The 21,433-nt window shown below is 44.3% G+C and overlaps 1 protein-coding gene across 1 annotated transcript in view; it reads left to right on the plus strand.

Annotated features, from left to right (window-relative positions):
- LOC129821008 (vang-like protein 1) overlaps nucleotides 1-21,433 on the plus strand; it is a 57,216-nt gene that overhangs the window by 2,002 nt on the left and 33,781 nt on the right. The window contains exons 2-4 of the mRNA XM_055878207.1: nucleotides 12,158-12,187; nucleotides 12,267-12,407; nucleotides 18,432-18,600. Coding sequence (XP_055734182.1) covers nucleotides 12,346-12,407; nucleotides 18,432-18,600 — 231 coding nt within the window. The 5' untranslated portion in view covers nucleotides 12,158-12,187; nucleotides 12,267-12,345. The remainder of the gene's footprint in view (nucleotides 1-12,157; nucleotides 12,188-12,266; nucleotides 12,408-18,431; nucleotides 18,601-21,433) is intronic.

Raw genomic sequence — 21,433 nt, forward strand, 5'->3', positions numbered from 1 at the left:
AGGTGGCATACAGTTGAAGTCAGAAGTTTACATACACTTAGGTTGGAGTCATTAAAACTCATTTTTCAACCACTCCACAAATTTCTTGTAACAAACTGTAGTTTTTGCAAGTTGGTTAGGACATTTACTTTGTGCATGACACAAGTCATTTTTCCAACAATTGTTTACAAACAGATTATTTCACTTATAATTCACTGTATCACAATTCCAGTGGGTCAGAAGTTTACATACACTAAGTCGGCTGTGCCTTTAAACAGCTTGAAAAATGATGACATGGCTTTAGAAGCTTCTGATAGGCTAATTGACATCATTTGAGTCATTTGGAGGTGTACCTGTGGATGTATTTCAAGGCCAACCTTCAAGCTCAGTGCCTCTGCTTGACATCATGGGAAAATCAAAAGAAATCAGCCAAGAACTTAGAAAGAAAATTGTAGACCTCCACAAGCCTGGTTCATCCTTGGGAGCAATTTCCAAACGCCTGAAGGTACCACGTTCATCTGTACAAACAATAGTACACAAGTATAAACACCATGGGACCAAGCAACCGTCATACCGCTCAGGAAGGAGAAGTGTTCTGTCTCCTAGAGATGAACGTACTTTGGTGTGAAAAGTGCAAATCAATCCCAGAACAACAGCAAAGGACCTTGTGAAGATGCTGGAGGAAACAGGTACAAAAGTATCTATATCCACAGTAAAACGAGTCCTATATCGACATAACCTGAAAGGCCGCTCATTAACGAAGAAGCCACTGCTCCAAAACCGCCTTAAATAAGCCAGACTACGGTTTGCAACTGCACATGGGGACAAAGATCATACTTTTTGGAGAAATGTCCTCTGGTCTGATGAAACAAAAAAAAACTTGTTTGGCCATAATAACCATCATTATGTTTGGAGGAAAATGGGGGAAGCTTGCAAGCCGAAGAACGCCATCCCAACCGTGAAGCACAGGGGTGGCAGCATCATTTTGTGGGGGTGCTTTGCTGCAGGAGGGACTGGTGCACTTCACAAAGAGGCAGGAAAAGTATGTGGATATATTGAAGCAACATCTCAAGACGTCAGTCAGGAAGTTAAAGCTTGGTCGCAAATGGGTCTTCCAAATGGACATTGACCCCAAGCATACTTCCAAAGTTGTGGCAAAATGGCTTAAGGACAACAGGGTCAAGGTATTGGAGTGGCCATCACAAAGCCCTGACCTCAATCCCATAGAAAATTTGTGGGCAGAACTGAAAAAGCATGTGCGAGCAAGGAGGCCTACAAACCTGACTCAGTTACACCAGCTCTGTCAGGAGGAATAGGCCAAAATTCACCCAACTTATTGTGGGAAGCTTGTGGAAGGCTACCCGGTACGTTTGACCCAATTTAAACAATTTAAAGGCAATGCTACCGAATACTTTTGAGTGTATGTAAACTTCTGACCCACTGGGAATGTGATGAAAGAAACAAAAGCGGGAAAAAATCATTCTCTCTACTATTATTCTGACATTTCACATTCTTAAAATAAAGTGGTGATCCTACCTGACCTAAGACAGGGAATGTTTACTAGGATTAAATGTCAGGAATTGTGAATAAATTAGTTTAAATGAATTCGGCTAAGGTGTATGTAAACGTCCGACTTCAACTGTATGTCTGCGCAACAGTAATACCCATTATAGTAGGCACATACCAAGCCTGTTACCCTGTTAGTGCTCAAGCCTTCTTTCTTCTCTCTCCTGCCGGCATATCCTCAATCATGATCACTGTACTTGGGCTACTGTTTCATTCACATGAATGGGTTTGGATCCAGGGAGGCTGGAGGGCATACCAGAGAACTGTCAGCTCGCTTCTCTTCTTTTTTTTACTCGGGTGTGAGTGTTTGTGACCATTGTCAACTCTCTTCTCTTGTGTGCGGTAGAACCCTGTGTGTTTGTCTTTGTTTTAATGTTTTTTTTCTCCCACTAGCTAACCTTGGACGATGATATCTTATGTGAATGTTTGTTTGTACTTGAACACACATCCCCCCCTTAAAAATAACCCTTTTGTACACTAACACTCACACTTGACTCTTTCCCCCCCTTATTAGCTCTGACTTTGCTACTTTATTGAGGAAACTTACTATGGCTTACTATGGCTGAGATATGTGGTAGTACCACCTTCAGAAAGTATTCATACCCATAGACCTATTCCACATTTTGTTGTTACAGCCTGAACTCAAAATGTATTAAATTTAGCTCAATTTGGAGTGTCATAGCAAAGGGTGTAAATACTTATAGTACCAGTCAAAAGTTTGGGCACACCTACTCATTCCAGGGTTTTTCTTTATTTTTACTGTTTTCTACATTGCACAATAATACTGAAGACATCAAAACTATGAAATAACACATGGAATTATGTAGTAAGCAAAAAAGTGTTAAACATACCAAAATATATTTGATATTCTTCAAAGTAGCCATCCTTTGCCTTGATGACAGCTTTGCACACTCTTGGCATTCTCTCAAACAGATTCACCTGGAATGCTTTTCCATCAGTCTTGAAGGAGTTTCCACATATGCTGAGCTCTTGTTGGCTGCTTTTCTTTCACTCTGCGGTCCAACTCATCCCAAACCATCTCAATTGGGTTGAGGCCAGGTCATCTGATGCAGCACTCCATCACTCTCCTTGATCAAATAGCCTTTACACAGCCTGGAGTTGTGTTTTGGGTCATCGTCCTGTTGAAAAACAAATGATAGTCCCACTAAACGCAAACCAGATGGGATGGTGTATCACTACAGAATGCTGTGGTAGCCATGCCGGTTTGGTGTGCCTTGAATTCTAAATAAATCACCAACAATGTCACCAGCGACGCAACATCACACCACCACCTCCGTGCTTCACGGTGGGAACCACACATGCGGAGATCATCCTTTCACCTACTCTGCATCTCACAAAGATAAGGCGGTTGGAACCAAAAATCTCAGATTTGGACTCATCAGACCAAAGGACAGATTTCTGTTACTTGATCTCTGAAGCATTTATTTGGGCTGCAATCTGAGTTGCAGTTAAGTCTAATGAACTTATCCTCTGCTGCAGAGGTAACTCTGGGTCTTCCTTTCCTGTGGAGGTCCTCATGAGAGCCAGTTTCATCACTGCACTTGAAGAAACTTTGAAAGTTCTTGACATTTTCCAGATTGACTGACCTTCATGTCTTAAAGTAATGATGGACTGTTGTTTCTCTTTGCTTGTTTGAGCTGTTCTTGCCATAATATGGACTTTGCCCTTTTTGATAAAAGACAATCTTCTGTATACCACCCCTACCTTGTCACAACACAACTGATTGTTTCAAACGCATTAAGAAGGAAAGAAATTCCACAAATTAACTTTTAACAAGGCACACCTGTTAATTGAAATACATTCCAGATGACTATCTCATGAAGCTGGTTGAGAGAATACCAGGAATGTGCAAAGCTGTCAAGGCAAAGGGTGGCTACTTTGAAGAATCTAAAATATATTTTGATTTGTTTAACACATTTTTGCTTACATGATTCCATATGTGTTATTTCATAGTGTTGATGTCTTCACTATTATTCTGCAATGTAGAAAATAGTAAAAAAGAAAGAAAAATCCTGAAATGAGTAGGTGTGTCCCAACTTTTGACTGGTACTGTATGTAATTGAGATTTCTGTATTTTATTTTAAATACATTTGCAAAAAAAATCTAAACATGTTTCCACTTTCATTATGGGGTGTTGTGTGTAGATGGGTGAGAATATATATATATATATATATAATCCATTTTGAATTCAGGCTGTAACACAAAATGTGGAATAAGTCAAGGGATATGAGAACTTTCTACATGCACTGCTATCTTAAAGGGATAATCCACCCCAAACCACACATTTTTCTGATTAACAGTTAAATAGCACTATGTGAAAAATGTTGAACAAATGTTTCCTTTTGTCGTTATAACAAGGTTGGTACAAACATGTGAAAATCGTTTTTGGAAAACTGTTGCAGCTCAAGTCTAATTATTATTTCATTTTTTTAAACCATGCAATGCCCTCCCTCTCTGGGCTGGCTGGCTGGCTAGCTAGTTAGAAAACAAAGCTACACACAATAATACCAAAGTCAATATCAGTATGTGAAGCTGCATCAATTTGGGAGTCTTACTCACCGAGTTCAACTTGCAGTCCGTCTCTGCCCAGAGCGAGAGCAGGGTTTCCCACAGAGATATTTTTTAGGAGATGGGGAAACTCCATTAGAATCGTATTAACTCCCAATGTGTACGTTGCCCATAAGTCATGCATTCTGGGTGATTCTGGGACAAGGAGAGCTCTCCTTCAATGAATGAATGGGAGTTAATTGTACAATGTTGCAAATATTTTCCAAGATGGGAGATAATTAATGTTGTAGAGCTTTGGAATCGTGACATTACGGACGTTCAAGGAAAATAAGCAGGCTTCTCAAGTCTTACTTTGAGAAGCGATTGTGTGACGATTAGCTTAGCATCCGCGTGATGCAGCATGACAACGTGAATGTGATGGGTCGACAGTCAGTTGGGTCCGGTGTTTCTCCATTCATTGTTCAATGGGATTCCTATCTCCTTCTCTCTGTTTCCCACAGACACAGGGCACATTTCAACATGGTACTTGAAGCGGAAACGGAGTTGAATAATTTGGTACACTGTTTAGATTGAGCACATCTAAGCGAAATATATAATTTTACAAAAAAAGCAGGAGGAAGGGAAGCGCTACTAAGGTACACAATAGTAGATTTTGGTTGACAGAAGGTGCTCTTTGGTAAAAGGGGTAAATTGGTCATCAAAAAGAAAGAAATCTACCTTTCTGATGGTTCTAGCCTTGAGTTGTATTTTTGATAACATATCTACAGTATTTCACTTTTGAATGTGTATAGTATTGTTTACTAGGTGTTGTCCAATGAATTCTGTAACCACTCCCTCTTCAAATCAGGGTTGATTGCAAAAAGCTGTTCAAAAAAGGACATTCTATTATCATATCTTTGTACTCCCTGACGAAGGCCATGCAGCTGAAACGCGTCTGAGTTTTAAACTTTATTTTCATTGAACATGACATACAAATAAAGGCATTTTAATGAATTATATGAGGAGTGCCTTGGTCCTTTATTTTTGATAAAATATATACTTATCATGACAATATAAGCAGATGGATGTGTTCTAGACAAGTATGCCCATTCTATCTATTGGCTGATCTGAAGTGCAGGTAATTGTTTTAAAAGCGTTATGAAATATGATAGTGTGTTATCCTCTATCTCCAGTGACGATAATTATGTAGCGGATGTGTTGTTACCTACCCTTACCACCTGGTGGCGGCCCGTCAGGAAGTCCAGAATCCAGTTGCAGAGGGAGGTGTTTAGTCCCAGGGCCCTTAGGGCCCTCGAAGCTCATCAATAAGCTATGGTGTTGAACGCCAAGCTGTAGTCAATGAACAGCATTCTCACATAGGTGTTCCTTTTGCTTCTAGTGGGAAAGGGCAGTGTGGAGTGCAATAGAGATTGCATCATCTCTGGATCTGTTGGTGCGGTATGCAAATTAGAGTGGGTCAAGTGTTTCTAGGATGGTGATGTTGATGTGAGCCATGACCAGCCTTTCAAAGCACTTCATGGCTACAGACGTGAGTGCTTACGGGTTGGTAGTCGTTTAGACAGGTTACCTTAGTGTTCTTGGGCACAGGCACCATGGTGGTCTGCTTAAAACATGTTGGTATTACAGACTCGGACAGGGAGAGGTTGAAATGTCAGTGAAGACATTTGCCAGTTGGTCAGCGCATGCTCGCAGTACACGTCCTGGTTAACCTTGTGAATGTTGACCTGTTTAAAGGTCTTACTCACATATGCTGCATTGAGCATGATCACACAGTCTTCCAGAACAGCTGATGCTCTCATGCATGTTTCAGTGTTATTTCCATCAAAGCGAGCATAGAAGTAGTTTAGCTCATCTGGTACGCTCATGTCACTGGGCAGCTCTCGGCTGTGCTTCCCTTTGTAGACTGTAATGGTTTGCAAGCCCTGCCACATCCAACGAGGGTCAGAGCCGGTGTAGTACGATTCGATCTTAGTCCTGTATTGAGGCTTTGCCAGTTTGATGGTTCGTCAGAGGGCATAGCGGGATTTCTTATAAGCATCCGGGATAGAGTACCGCTCCTTGAAAGCGGCAGCTCTAGCCTTTAGCTCAGTGCGGTTAAGTTGAATGCTCTGGATAAGATGACTAAAGTGTAATGATTTATGAGTCATCATGCATTATGGGATCTTAACCAGATCAATGAATGGCTCAATACTTATTGGAGGAACACAAACACACACCATACGCATGTCACATGTTACCATTTACAGTCTCAGCTGTACAGCCTCTATCTAAGCTGTATATGTGTAAACGCTTATGTTCTGCCCTGAGTGGATTTATTTGACTCCTACTGTTAATTAACCCACACTGTCAGACATGTCTGGCTTTACCAGGCAGTGTTCACAACACAAGCTGCAGGGTCACCTCATAAATAATGTGAACTCTTACTGGTTCCCCATACCGCCCAAAGGCCCCCCTGTGTGTGTGTGTGAGTGTGTGTGCATACATGTGATGTGTGTGGGTGCGCTTCAGTATTGTGTTCATCAACAGCTGTTCTAGGGTTATCTCTTGTCAATGGACAGATTGCTCTCTTTATAAAGCCCTGCTGAGGTTCTCTGTCACCATTTTATTTAATTTCCAACAGACTTAAATAGACTTACTTGGCACATTTGATCTACAGTATTTGTGTGTGTGCATTCAGTTTGTGTGTTCCTGTATCTGGCTCATCTTTGCCTTTGTGTCTGTCTGTGTTATTTGTTGTTAATAACTGTGTGTCTTTATGTTTACTTCGTCTTTCATCACATACGCTGTTTGTCGCCCATGTGAATACAGTACATATCTTTGTGTTTGTGGTGGTGAGTAGGCATATGTGTGTTAAACTGCTAAACAAACAAAAATACCATAACACATGCTAAATCCCTGGCATGGCATGGCATTTTGCCACCATCAGGGCATTCTAAGGGAGAGGAGGGGGGCTAATGGGGTGGGTGAGGGAGGGCACAGTGTGGATGCCATGGTAACCAGGGATCCCTGCAGGCTAGGTTAGTCTGTGCCACACAGGATGCTGGCAGGCTGCTTATAACTGAATGTGTTGGCCTTGCTGATCACACAACGCCCTTCCCCTCTGCCCTGTTTATGGGCCAAATGATTCTACAGCTGGGTCAAATGAGTACAAAAAGACATACAGTATACACACGCATGTTTTAGGCGACACAGGCACACGCACACACACACACACACACACACGCACACGCACACGCACACGCACGCGCACACGCACACACACACACACACACACACACACACACACACACAGGGGTTAGATAAACACACACACACACACACACACACACACACACACACACACACACACACACACACACACAGCACATCATTCTTTGGCTGTGTAACTGATGGCATGAGATGAGAGTGATCTGTAGGGAAAAGTTTATACTGAGTGGCCTAACTGACCTTTCATACTGTCTATGTCTCTCTCATGACTGTAATTCTTCCATAGACTTCTCTTTAAGACAAAGGAATGCTTTTAATGTTATTAGTATGGAAGTATGCATCTCTGAGGATGCTATAATAAGCATGCCTATACTCCTGGCTTGACTGGCTCCCTGACCTGAATCTCGGTTCACATCCTAGATAAACAGCCTAATGAGTGTTTATGTAACGTTAGTTTCACTTTCTGATCTCAAGACTGTCTCCTCATTCCACTAAACCACAACGGCATACAGAAATGTCATTATAGAAAATATATTGATCCATATATGGTGTATTTCACACATATGTACTTCCAGTGTATGCCCTACATGCATTTTAAGATGTGTTACTGAATTCTAAGGATGGATATAAAGACAGACAGCTGTCACACTCATTGTTATTTCAGTAGGCTGTATTCATGTTCAGTGTTTAACGCGTTGGTTTGTAACTGATAGTTTGTCTTGCCTATAGGCTGTGATTTTCCACATGACCCGGTTGGCTATATCTCTTTATGTTGACTCTCGGATGACTGGCTGACTTTTCTAAGGGAGATCGCTGCCCCACATACCACTGTGTGCGCACACATGCACACACACGTGAAGGCATCAGCTCTCCAGGGGTTAAAGCCTTGCATTTGGTGTGTGTGTGACAGAGAGAGAAAGGGGACTATGTGAGAGTGATGAATATGAGAAGGGAGTGCTCAGGTACTCTTAAGCCAATGATTCACTCACAGTTCCAACATGCCTTTCTCTGCTCGCTCTCTCTCTCTTACTCACACACATCATTATTATTGCAATCCACAGGGAGCCTTACGCTTCTGTTGTTACCAAGGCAACAGTAGACACTTTAATTCTGGTTGCTCTTTCTCCCTCTCACTGGGGTAAGAATTTGATACTGGAGTAATGTTAGCCCTAGAAGGTGTTTGTCGTTCCTCCCCTTTTTGACTCGTTCATATATTTTCCAAAGAATTCCTGGTATGCTTGTGTTTTTATTTAGAAACCCTCACGTTTCTTGAGTTACAGACACAATGCAGATGCTTTCAGCTGCAGTCATTGTATCATATATCTGGAGTCCTTACATTCCTCAGCTAGCCTCATGCTAAAAACATGTGTAGGGTGCCGTCTTTCGGATGGGACGTTAAACGGGTGTCCTGACTCTCTGAGGTCATTAAAAGATCCCATGGCACTTATCGTAAGAGTAGGGGTGTTAACCCCGGTGTCCTGGCTAAATTCCCAATCTGGCCCTCAAACCATCATGGTCACCTAATAATCCCCAGTTTACAATTGGCTCATTCATCCCCCTCCTCTCCCCTGTAACTATTCCCCAGGTCGTTGCTGCAAATGAGAACGTGTTCTCAGTCAACTTACCTGGTAAAATAACGGTAAATAATAATAATAATAATACAGGTAACACTAAATCCTTCAAATTGATTTATTGAGCTGAACAGTGGGACCCATACAGTAGTCATCATAATATAATGATCACTGTTATACTCAATGAACCAAGAGCAGATATTCACACATATACCATAACACTGGATTTGCATGCACATTTGCTTAGTGTGCTATTTGGGTGTTTGTGTCCCATTGGTCAGGCAGATCATTTATAAGTGTAGTTATATTTGCATAATACTGAGATGAGGGAGTGGTGATTGGCAGGGGGTCATTTGGGCAACTGCATTGGGACAAATGGATCCAGTAAATAAATGAAGTCAGGCATGACGGGGTGTAACGACCCCTGTCTGGAGCATGGATCACACCAGAGTCAGGCATGACGGGGTGTAACGACCCCTGTCTGGAGCATGGATCACACCAGAGTCAGGCATGACGGGGTGTAACGACCCCTGTCTGGAGCATGGATCACACCAGTCAGGCATGACGGGGTGTAACGACCCCTGTCTGGAGCATGGATCACACCAGAGTCAGGCATGACGGGGTGTAACGACCCCTTTCTGGAGCATGGATCACACCAGAGTGAGGCATGACTGGGTGTAACGACCCCTGTCTAGAGCATGGATCACACCAGAGTCAGGCATGACGGGGTGTAACGACCCCTGTCTGGAGCATGGATCACACCAGAGTCAGGCATGACGGGGTGTAACGACCCCTGTCTGGAGCATGGATCACACCAGAGTCAGGCATGACGGGGTGTAACGACCCCTGTCTGGAGCATGGATCACACCAGAGTCAGGCATGACGGGGTGTAACGACCCCTGTCTGGAGCATGGATCACACCAGAGTCAGGCATGACGGGGTGTAACGACCCCTGTCTGGAGCATGGATCACACCAGAGTCAGGCATGACGGGGTGTAACGACCCCTGTCTGGAGCATGGATCACACCAGAGTCAGGCATGACGGGGTGTAACGACCCCTGTCTGGAGCATGGATCACACCAGAGTCAGGCATGACGGGGTGTAACGACCCCTGTCTGGAGCATGGATCACACCAGAGTCAGGCATGACGGGGTGTAACGACCCCTGTCTGGAGCATGGATCACACCAGAGTCAGGCATGACGGGGTGTAACGACCCCTGTCTGGAGCATGGATCACACCAGAGTCAGGCATGACGGAGTGTAACGACCCCTGTCTGGAGCATGGATCACACCAGAGTCAGGCATGACGGAGTGTAACGACCCCTGTCTGGGGAATGGATCACACCAGAGTCAGGCATGACGGAGTGTAACGACCCCTGTCTGGAGCATGGATCACACCAGAGTCAGGCATGACGGGGTGTAACGACCCCTGTCTGGAGCATGGATCACACCAGAGTCAGGCATGACGGGGTGTAACGACCCCTGTCTGGGGCATGGATCACACCAGAGTCAGGCATGACGGGGTGTAACGACCCCTGTCTGGAGCATGGATCACACCAGAGTCAGGCATGACGGGGTGTAACGACCCCTGTCTGGAGCATGGATCACACCAGAGTCAGGCATGACGGGGTGTAACGACCCCTGTCTGGGGCATGGATCACACCAGAGTCAGGCATGACGGTGTTGTGTCTTTGACTATGTCAGATTAATTGCTATGACATGCTATTCTATAAAATAATTTCTCCGTAATTAATATTACCTGATTGAACTAATCATGTAAATATTAATTAACTAGAGGGACACCAAGAAATAATATTTATAGAGCTGTTATCTTCCGAATAAACCCTTAAAGATTTAGTAATATTTTACATCCATAGCAGTCACCTTAATCGTCATTTTATTCAGTCTCGTCTGAAAGTGGTAAATCCTTGTTATCTGCAAGAATCCTGGCTAACAAGTTGAATCAGCAATACAAAATTGGGTTTAATTATTTATTTACTAAATACCTAACTAATCACACAATCACACATACACAATGAAATCATAACTTGATCACAAATTACGTCATACAGAAAAACGTCACTAGCGGGCGGAATAGATATGACAGCTTGTTACACAAAGAAAAGGGTCGGGATTTTAGTGAAAGAGCGGGAGACTGGAACATAGGCGAAGCTGTAGCATCGTAAATACAGTATCTTATGCATTCTATATTACCGCCCATTTGAAAAAGGAAAATGCAATAAATATTTACTCTGAGCTGCGCTTCAGTAGGTTGGTGGTAGATGGACGACCGTATCGCCAACCCGAGTCCTCTGTCCTTTGAAGAATGTCTCTGGTGGTCACTGGATTCGTTGGAGTAGCGTCGTGTGTAGTAGACGGGATACTCTGACTGTCCTTCCTAACCTGCGTTTGTAGCGGCTGTTACTAACTCAACGGCTAGGCGGTATCACTTCTGTAGTGAATACGAGTTCAAAGTTCATACCATTTGCAACCAAAGTCCATGCTGATGTTGGCTTAGTTCTGTAGTTATTATCTGAACCATTCTGATATCGGATCGTCATCCTAGTGTCCGGAACAGGAAGTTATATTTTTGTCAATGGCTTTATAGTGGAGGGAGAGGGGTGTGTCTGAAAAGTTTAAAACCCATGTCTCTTCACAGAGGCGGGCCCCTAGTTGAGCAGAAGCCCAAATTTATGAAAATCCAAATCTCTCATTTGGAAGCTAAAATTACATTTAATCTTCTCACAAATAATTTCATATTCAAACATTTGACTTAAACAACAATTCCATGTGAATCCGATACCTCTGACGTTTAGACTTTCCACAGTAGAGTTTATGTCATTCTATCATTGATGAGAATGTGTCAGAGGGCAACCGAACTGACATAATATACCTTAAGTACCACGGCATATGTTCAGTTGGTCGGATTACCAGAATATAGTTAATTTCCCTCCACTTCTGATGTTCCCAGAATCTCTATGTTAACCAAGGGGTTTTCTTATGTCACATCAGTTATAGTAGGGAGAGGGAAAAGGGGGGAAAGAGGTATTTATGACTGTCATAAACCTACCCCTAGGCCAACGTCATGACAACGGGGTGTAACGACCCCTGTCTGGGGCATGGATCACACCAGAGTCAGGCATGACGGTACGGGCTGGCACATAACTCTTTAGTTTGCCTTGCTTTTAGCTTTACCTGCAGTGTACTCTGTGAATAGGCCTCTGGTAGCAAGCGCAGAACTGAGCTGTATATTTCATTGATAACAGACATGTCTGTCTCTCTTTCTGTCTCTCTGTTTCTCACAGGTCAATATGTCTACTAAAGGACATCTACAGGTTTGTCAACATAGATCCCTGATCTTTTCAGTCTGCTGCCAGTCTGTTTAGTTAGTTAACCCATCTCTTCCTGGATCAGACCACCATCACCCTGCTGCACGACACCCTGAGACCCTCCTCAGACACCTGGCCAATCGCTGGCTCTGAACAGAGTTGCCATGGACACTGAGTCTATCCAGTCTGGCTACTCCAGCCACTCCAACAGATCTAACATACACGGGTAAGACATTATTTCGCCACTCACACTCTCTTACACACACACACACTCCCCACCAGGGAGAGGCTTATGTCTCAATCTGCTGCAGAGCAACTGGATGCTGGTTGTCCCCACTGTATATTGTTTGTCATTTAAGACTAGCTACATGTCGGTTGTTGGAACACAAATAACAGGGATTTTTCTGCCATTGTAATCCTTGGGCAGGTCGCCTAAGCGGTTATTCATATGGCTGCAATCCCGCTACCGGGATCGATATGACAACAACCAGTGATAGTGCAGGGCGCCATATTCAAACAACAGAAATCTCATAATTAAAATTCCTCAGACATTCATGTGTCTTATATAATTTCAAAGGTAATCTTGTTGTTAATCCCACCAAAGTATCCGATTTCAAATATGCTTTTCAGCGAAATCACTACAAACGATTATGTTAGGTCACCACAAAACCACAATAAGCACAGCCATTTTTCCAGCGAAAGATAGCTTTCACAAAAAACAGAAATAGAGATAAAATTAATCACTAACCTTTGATTATCTTCATCAGATGACACTCATAGGACTTCATGTTACACAATACATACATGTTTTGTTTGATTAAGTTCATATTTATATAAAAGAATCTGAGTTTACATTGGCGCGTTAGATTCAATAGTTGCAAAAACATCAAGTGATTTTGCATAGCCACATCGTTTCAACAGAAATACTCATCATAAATGTAGATGATAATACACATGGAATTATAGATACAGTAATCCCTCGTTTATCGCGGGGGTTACGTTCCGAAAATGACCCGCGATAAGTGAAATCCGCGAAATAGAAAACTTTTTTTTTTTTTACAATTAGCAACTATTACATGTATACAAATACAGTGACTCACGTGTAGGCCGTTTCACTGCTCTTCAGACTGGGCCGCTGCATCCTGACTGCGCTCTGCAGTGTTCTCTTCTTCTGAAGCCCGCGGTGCAGGTGTGTTTGTTCGGGAGAAGAACATGGTGATAGGCAGCTGTTGTCGCTCTTTTTTCTTCTTTGCAAAAAGATCCTTGTACACCGACATGCCACCATCGATTACGTTGGAGAACTGTAATGAACGGCTCATCAAAGGGTCCCATTCCTCAGCTACTCGCTTAAGTTCAGTGGCCATTCGCACCATGGTTGCTAAGCGACCAAGCGTTAGTCCTTCCTCATCTCTCGTGTCCAATTCGTAGCATGTTTTGATACAAGAAGCGGGAGTGAGTTTTTAGCGAATCAGAATGCAGAGCACAATGCACCAAAAAAAAAAAAAAAATGCATTATGAAAATCCGCGAAATAGCGAATCCGCGATAAGTGAACCGCGAAGTGGCGAGGGATCACTGTATACCTCTCCTTAATGCAACCGCTGTGTCAGATTTCAAAAAAACTTTACGGAAAAATAAACCATGCAATAATCTGAGACAGAGCTCAGAACAATAGCCAAATTAGCCGCCATGTTGGACTCAACAGAAACCAGAAAATACATGATAAATGTTTCCTTACCTTTGATGAACTTCATCAGAATGCAGTCCTATGAATCCCAGGTCCACAATAAATGCTTGATTTGTTCGATAATGTCCGTTATTTATGTCCAATTAGCTACTTTGGAATTGTTTACCAAAAGCCCTAACCAAAGTCAGAAAGCGCGACCACTATAACGTGACGAAATGTCCAAAAGTTCCGTTACAGTCAGTAGAAACATGTCAAACAATGTACTGAATCAATCTTTAGAATGTTGTTAACATACATCTTGAATAACGTTCCAACCGGAGAACTACATTGACTTCAGTTGAGAGATGGAACGGACGTCCTGCTCATGTGAAGGCGCATGGTGAATGCGTGATCAGCTCGTGGAAGTGATTACTCATTCCTGTCTCCTTCGGCCCCCCTTCACATTAGAGTCATCAGACGTCATAGAGTCATTCCACTGTTGACATCTAGTGGAAGCCGTAGGAAGTGAAAACCCATCCATATCTCTCTGTATTTTCAATGAGAGTTTGGTTGAAAATCTGGCACCCCCAGATAAATTCCAAACAGGAAGTGGAACTTCTCAGGTTTTTCCCTGCCATATGAGCTCTGTTATACTCACAGACATAATTCAAACAGTTTTAGAAACTTCAGAGTGTTTTCTATCCAATACTAATAATAATATGCATATATTAGCAACTATGACATAGGAGCAGGCCGTTTACTCTGGGCACCTCTGTGCACCTTTCATCCAAGCTACTCAATACTGCCCCTGCAGCCATAAGAAGTTAAGACTAGCTACATGTTGGTTGTTGGAAAACAAATTACAGGGATTCTTCTGCCATTGTAATCCTTGAGCAGGTCGCCAAACAGTTATTTTATGGTCACCTAAGTCCAAACAGTGTAAAAAAAATGATATGTGTAGTACACTGAACAAAAAACATAAACGCAACATGTAAAGTGTAGGTCCCATGTTTCATGAACTGAAATATGCCAAAATAATCCATCCACCTGTCAGGTGTGGCATATCAAGAAGCAGATTAAACACCATGATCATTACACAGGTGCACCTTGTGCTGGGGACAATAAAAGGTCACTTTAAATTGTGCAGTTTTGTCACACAATGCCACAGGCGTCTCAAGTTTAGTTTAGAAGGAGCGTGCAATTGGCATGCTGACTGCAGGAATGTCCACCAGAGCTGTTGCCAGAGAATTGAATGTTCATTTCTATCGTCATTTTAGAGAATTTGGCAGTACGTCCAACCGGCCTCACAAACTCAGACCACGTGTAACCACGCCAGCCCAGGACTTCCACATCCGGCTTCTTCACGTGTGGGGTGGGGTGGGGGGGTGGGGTGGGGTGTTGAGGAGTATTTCTGTCTCTAATAAAGCCCTTATGTGGGGGATAAACCCAGTGGGTGGGCATGGCTGTTAAGTGGGTGGTCCTATGCCCACCCATGGCTGCACCCCGGCCCAGTCATGTGAAATCCATAGATTAGGGCATCATTTATTTATTTAAATTGACTAATTTCCATATATGAACTGTAACTTAGTAAAATCTTTGAAATTGTTGCATGTTGTGCAAAGCTGTCATCAAGCCAAAGGGTGGCTACTTTGAAGAATCAAAAAATATATATATATTTTGATTTGTTTAACACTTTTTTGGTTAGTATATGATTCCATATGTGTTATTTCATAGTTTTGATGTCTTCAGTATTATTCTACAATGTATAAAATAGTAAAAATAAAGAAAACCCTTGAATGAGTAGGTGTGTCCAAACTTTTGACTGGTACTGTACATGCATGTATCCATACATATTCATTTTTGGGATGGAAAAAAATGCTTTAAGTGTAAACTTAAACAACTAAAACCAAATTATAAAGTATGTAGAAAAGATAATGGAACTATATAATCTTTGAGAAGTAGCTAACAATCACGAAAATAAAAGCTAGACAGTCAGGGAGAATAAAAAATTCCCAAAACTATGAATTTAGCATGATTTATTTTATTATGTTTGAGCACAGCATTATCTGGCAAATTGCAAGAAACTAGCTTCAAACAAATGTTTTCTCTCAGCTCCATGCCATAATATTGTATGTAGAATCTCAGGAAATTAGCTTTAAAGCTGCAAACTCCTCTCTCAGCTGCATGGCAAAATGTGTAGAATTGCAGGAAATTGACTTCTAAAATGTAGCCGTGCCGATGGCCAATCGTGCTCATTGCCACACCCCCTGCCACTCCCACTGTCACGCCCTGACCTTAGAGATCCTAATTATTCTCTATGTTTGGTTAGGTCAGGGTGTGACTCGGGTGGGAAATTCTATGTCTTCTGTTTCTTTGTTTTTTGGCCAGTGTGGTTCCCAATCAGAGGCAGCTGTCTATCGTTGTCTCTGATTGGGGATCATACTTAGGCAGCCCTTTTTCCCACCATTAGGTGTTGGGATCTTGTTTTCTGTTTAGTGTCTTAACCTGACAGAACTGTGCGCTTTCGTTTTCACTTTTGTTATTTTGTTTGAGTGTTTTTTAAATAAAAGAAACATGAACACTTTCCACGCTGCGCTTTGGTCTACTCTTCCTACCACCAACGAGAGCCATTACACCCACCAACTAAGCCCGTTTTTGATCCCAAAAGAAACCCTGAAATAAAGGCGGGAGAGAGATGAGACGGGTTAATCTAGTGGATTATTGTTGTCACAGCCTTCAACCTATGTTGAAGGCTGTGTTTTTTAAATAAAAGAATCATGAACACTTTCCACGCTGCGCTTTGGTCTACTCTTCCTACCACCAACGAGAGCCGTTACAGAAGATCCCACCAAAAACGGTCCAAACAGCGTGGCCAGGATGAGTGTACATGGGAGGAAATCCTGAATGGAGAAGGACCCTGGACGTGGGTCGGAGAGTATCGCCGTCCAAGGGAGCAGATGGAGGCAGCGAGAGCGGAACGGCGACGAGACAAGGAGTTAGGTCAACAACGGAAGCCCGAGAGACACCTCCCCCCCAAAATTTGGGGGGGGCACACGGGGGGATTGGCGGAGTCAGGGTTTAGACCTGAGCCGACTCCCTTTGCTTACCGTGGGGAGACTGTGTCTGGCACTGTGTCTCCAGTGCGCATTCACAGCCCGGTGTGCCCTGTGCCAGTTCCTTGCATTTGCCATGCTAGAGTGGGCATCCAGCCAGGACGGATTGTGCCGGCTTAGCGGTCCTGGTTTCCAGTGCGTCTCCTCGGTCCAGGTTATCCTGCGCCAGCTCTACGCACAGTATCCCCAGTTCGCCAGCACAACCCAGTGCGGCCTGTGCCAGCTCCTCGTACTTGCCGTGCTACAGGGGGTATTCAGCCAGGACGCGTTGTGCCAGCTCTACGCACTATATGCCTCCAGTGCGCCTTCTTAGCCCAGTGTGTCCTGTGCCAGCTCTCCACACTCACCGAGCTAAAGTGGGTATACAGCCAGGATGCGTTGTGGCAGCTCCCCGCACCAGGCTTCGAGTACGTCTCCTCAGTCCGGTGAGACCTGTTCCGGCTCCACGTACGAAGCCTCCAGTGATGATCCATGGCACGAAGCCTCCAGTGATGATCCATGGCACAAAGCCTCCAGTGATGATCCATGGCCCGGAGCCTGCAGTGATGATCCATGGCCCGGAGCCTGCAGTGATGATCCATGGCACGAAGCCTGCAGCGACGATCCAGGGGAGGGAGCCTCCAGCGACGGTCCCCAGTCTGGAACCTTCGGCAACGGTCCCCAGTCAAGAGCCTCCGGCGAAGGTCCCCGGGCCCGGGGCCCCGGCGACGATCCCTGCACCAGAGGCGCCACCGAAGTGGGGGGAGCCTCAAGCGGAGCGGGGTCTGCGTCCCGCACCGGAGCCTCCACCGAGAGTAGATGCCCACCCAGACCCTCCCCTATAGGTTCAGGTTTGCGGCCGGAGTCCGCACCTTTTGGGGGGTACTGTCACGCCCTGACCTTAGAGATCCTTATTATTCTCTATGTATGATTGGGTCAGGGTGTGACTCGGGTGGGAAATTCTATGTCTTCTGTTTCTTTGTTTTTTGGCCAGTGTGGTTCCCAATCAGAGGCAGCTGTCTATCGTTGTCTCTGATTGGGGATCATACTTAGGCAGCCCTTTTTCCCACCATTAGGTGTTGGGATCTTGTTTTCTGTTTAGTGTCTTAACCTGACAGAACTGTGCGCTTTCGTTTTCGCTTTTGTTATTTTGTTTGAGTGTTTTCTAAATAAAAGAATCATGAACACTTTCCACGCTGCGCTTTGGTCTACTCTTCCTACCACCAACGAGAGCCATTACACCCACCAACTAAGCCCGTTGTTTGATCCCAAAAGAAACCCTGAAATAAAGGCGGGAGAGAGATGAGACGGGTTAAGCTAGTGGATTATTGTTGTCACAGCCTTCAACCTATTTCTCTGATTCACTCTGACTTGTTCTATAAATGAGAGAGGGAGTGTGAGAGACTATTAAGAGGAATTCAGCTTTCTTCTCTTTCATCCTAACCCTCATCCGCTTGTCAGTTTCAGTATTCTTAGTATGTGTGTTCTCTGTAGGGTACAGAGTCGGCGTGAGCATCATAAACTTAGCAGTAAGGACAGTAGCCGGTCGGAGAGGTCTGTCATCAACACCCCCGATGGGCCCACTCAGGCCCCCACCCACAACAACGAGCCCCTGCTGAAAGACCCCACCTCCGTGACTGGAGACGAGGCTCCCAGCCTCCAGGTAAGCTCCAACACATCAAAGTCACACAAACCATGGTTGAGAGATTCAGAAAGCCCTGCACAGCTACAGTATACTGTACAAAACAGAACCTGCTTACAGTAACCCTGTACTCAAGCAATCATCAGCCAACCAATCTCATTCTCTCAGAGTCAAACAGAACCCTTACAGGGACCCAGCTGGCAGTGTGTCACAGGATGCAGGACTGAGGCTTTTGGAAGTAGTGGAAGGCGATGGGAATGTCTTTGATCTTTTGTCCTTTTGTCCCCTGTGACACACACACATGCAGTACACATTTCAGAAAACCTCTAGCCATACCAGTGAGGTTCCAGTGAATGGCATTGCTCTTTTTTCTAGTATTCCCATGTAACACACGCACACAGATGTTAGAATGACCTTCAATCATACCAGTGAGGCTCCTTTGTGTGTTGGGTTAGTAGATTACTGTATGTGTCTGAGCAAAGCCTTTTAGTCAGTCCGTGTTAGTCTGTGTTGTTGTGCTTTGTTATAGTGTGTAACAGGACTAACCAGGGCTCTGAATAATCTATATTCACCCTCTGCCAGAAGAGAGGGCTGCCAAGCAGGTATCAAACACCACCCACCTCTCTCTCTCTCTCTGTCTCTCTCAAATTCAAATTGTTCAGGGTGAATTTATATTTGTGTTTCTGACATCTGTTTTTTGGGGGGAAAATCATGATTTTCGTTTTATTTTTTACTGCCAGGGCCCAATTATGGAAATATTGCTGTAGAATATTAAGGTTCTGTTGAAGACCTTCTTTGGTTGGTGATCGAAGTACCAAGTCATTAGCATATAGCAGGTATTTTACCTCTGTGTCAAGTAGTGTGAGTCCTGGGGCTGCAGAATTGTCCATGTCTGCTAAATCATTGGTATAAATGTTGAAAAGATTTGGACTCAAACTGCAGCACACCTCAACGTTGTGAAAGGAATTCTGTTCTTTGGTTTTTGATTTTTATTGCACACTTGTTTTCTGTGTACATACATTTTATTAAGTCATACACCTTACCACCAAGCCCACCTTGGAGAATTTTATAGAATAGCCCTTCGGGCCAAATATAATTAAATACTTTTTTTAAAGTCATTAAAGCAAGCAAAGATTTTGCCCACTTTTTTTCGGTGGACGTGTTTATTAACTAGTGTCTGTAAGGTGTGTGTATATATGGTCAGTAGTGCGATGGTTGGGGAGAAAGAAGTAAATGTCAAATTGGCTGTCTCGCTCTCTGTCTGTCTCTGTCTGCCTGTCGGTCTCTGTCTGTCTGTCTCTCTCTGTCTGCCTGTCGGTGTCTCTCTCTCTGTCTGCCTGTCTGTCTGTCTCTCTCCCTCTGTCTGTCTGCCTGTCGGTCTCTCTCTGTCTGCCTGTCGGTCTCTCTCTCTCTGTCTGCCTGTCTGTCTGTCTCTCTCCCTCTGTCTGCCTGTCGGTCTCTCTATGTCTGCCTATCGGTCTCTCTCTGTCTGCCTGTCGGTCTCTCTGTCTGCCTGTCGGTCTCTCTCTGTCTGCCTGTCGGTCTCTCTCTGCCTGCCTGTCTGTCTGCCTGTCTGTCTTTCTCCCTCTGTCTGCCTGTCGGTCTCTCTCTGTCTGCCTATCGGTCTCTCTCTGTCTGCCTATCGGTCTCTCTCTGTCTGCCTGTCGGTCTCTCTCTGTCTGCCTGTCGGTCTCTCTCTATCTGCCTGTCGGTCTCTCTCTGTCTGCCTGTCGGTCTCTCTCTGATGGTCTCTCTCTGTCTCTCTGTCGGTCTCTCTCTGTCTGCCTGTTGGTCTCTCTCTGTCGGTCTCTCTGTCTGCCTGTCTGTGTCTCTCTGTCTGCCTGTCTGTGTCTCTCTGTCTGCCTGTCTGTGTCTCTCTCTGTCTGCCTGTCTGTGTCTCTGCCTGTCTGTGTCTCTCTCTGTCTGCCTGTCTGTGTCTCTCTCTGTCTGTGTCTCTCTCTGTCTGTGTGTGTCTCTGTCTGTGTGCGTCTCTGTCTCTGTCTGTCTGTCTGTCTGTCTGTCTGTCTGCCTCTCTCTGTCGGTCTCTCTCTCTCTGTCGGTCTCTCGCTCTCTCTCTCTCTGTCGGTCTCTCGCTCTCTCTCTCTCTGTCGGTCTCTCGCTCTCTCTCTCTCTGTCGGTCTCTCGCTCTCTCTCTCTGTCGGTCTCTCGCTGTCTCTCTCTGTCGGTCTCTCGCTCTCTCTCTCTGTCGGTCTCTCGCTCTCTCTCTCTGTCGGTCTCTCGCTCTCTCTCTGTCGGTCTCTCGCTCTCTCGCTCTCTCTGTCGGTCTCTCGCTTTCTCTGTCGGTCGGTCTTGCGCTCTGTCTTGCTCTGTCTCTGTTTCTCTGTTTCTGTTTCTCTTCCTTCTCTGTGGAGTCTATTCATGGATGCCAAGGGAAACCAGGATTCCCCAAAAAATTGACTCCAGAACTCTGTCTGGTCCAAAGGAGTATGACATTGTTGCCACCTATAGCATTCAATGCAAGGGAAGCCAGTGAGCATGTGGCCTCCCTTGATAAAGAAAAGTATAAAATAATAGATAATCAGCGTTGAGCAAAACTGAGTGAGCTCAACTGTGAATTGTTCTGGGAAGCCAGTTTGGATTTTCACTCCTATCAAATCACATTGAGAGCATACGTCATTGATAGAGACAATTATAATTTTTGTGTTGTCCTCCAGTGGCTAACTAGCGAAAATTGTCCCTTTCCTAAATTCGCAATGGATGGAGTAGGGGATTTAGACTTGGACTTAATACTTCGTACTGGCCATCGATTGTAACGGCGATTCTGATCCAACCATAAATTCCTACATTGTGCTCCTGGCCTGAGAGGATGGAAATTCAGTATGTAGTAGGCTAA

The sequence above is a fragment of the Salvelinus fontinalis genome, chromosome 23 (assembly GCF_029448725.1).
Source record: "Salvelinus fontinalis isolate EN_2023a chromosome 23, ASM2944872v1, whole genome shotgun sequence".
In the NCBI taxonomy this organism is placed as follows: domain Eukaryota; kingdom Metazoa; phylum Chordata; class Actinopteri; order Salmoniformes; family Salmonidae; genus Salvelinus; species Salvelinus fontinalis.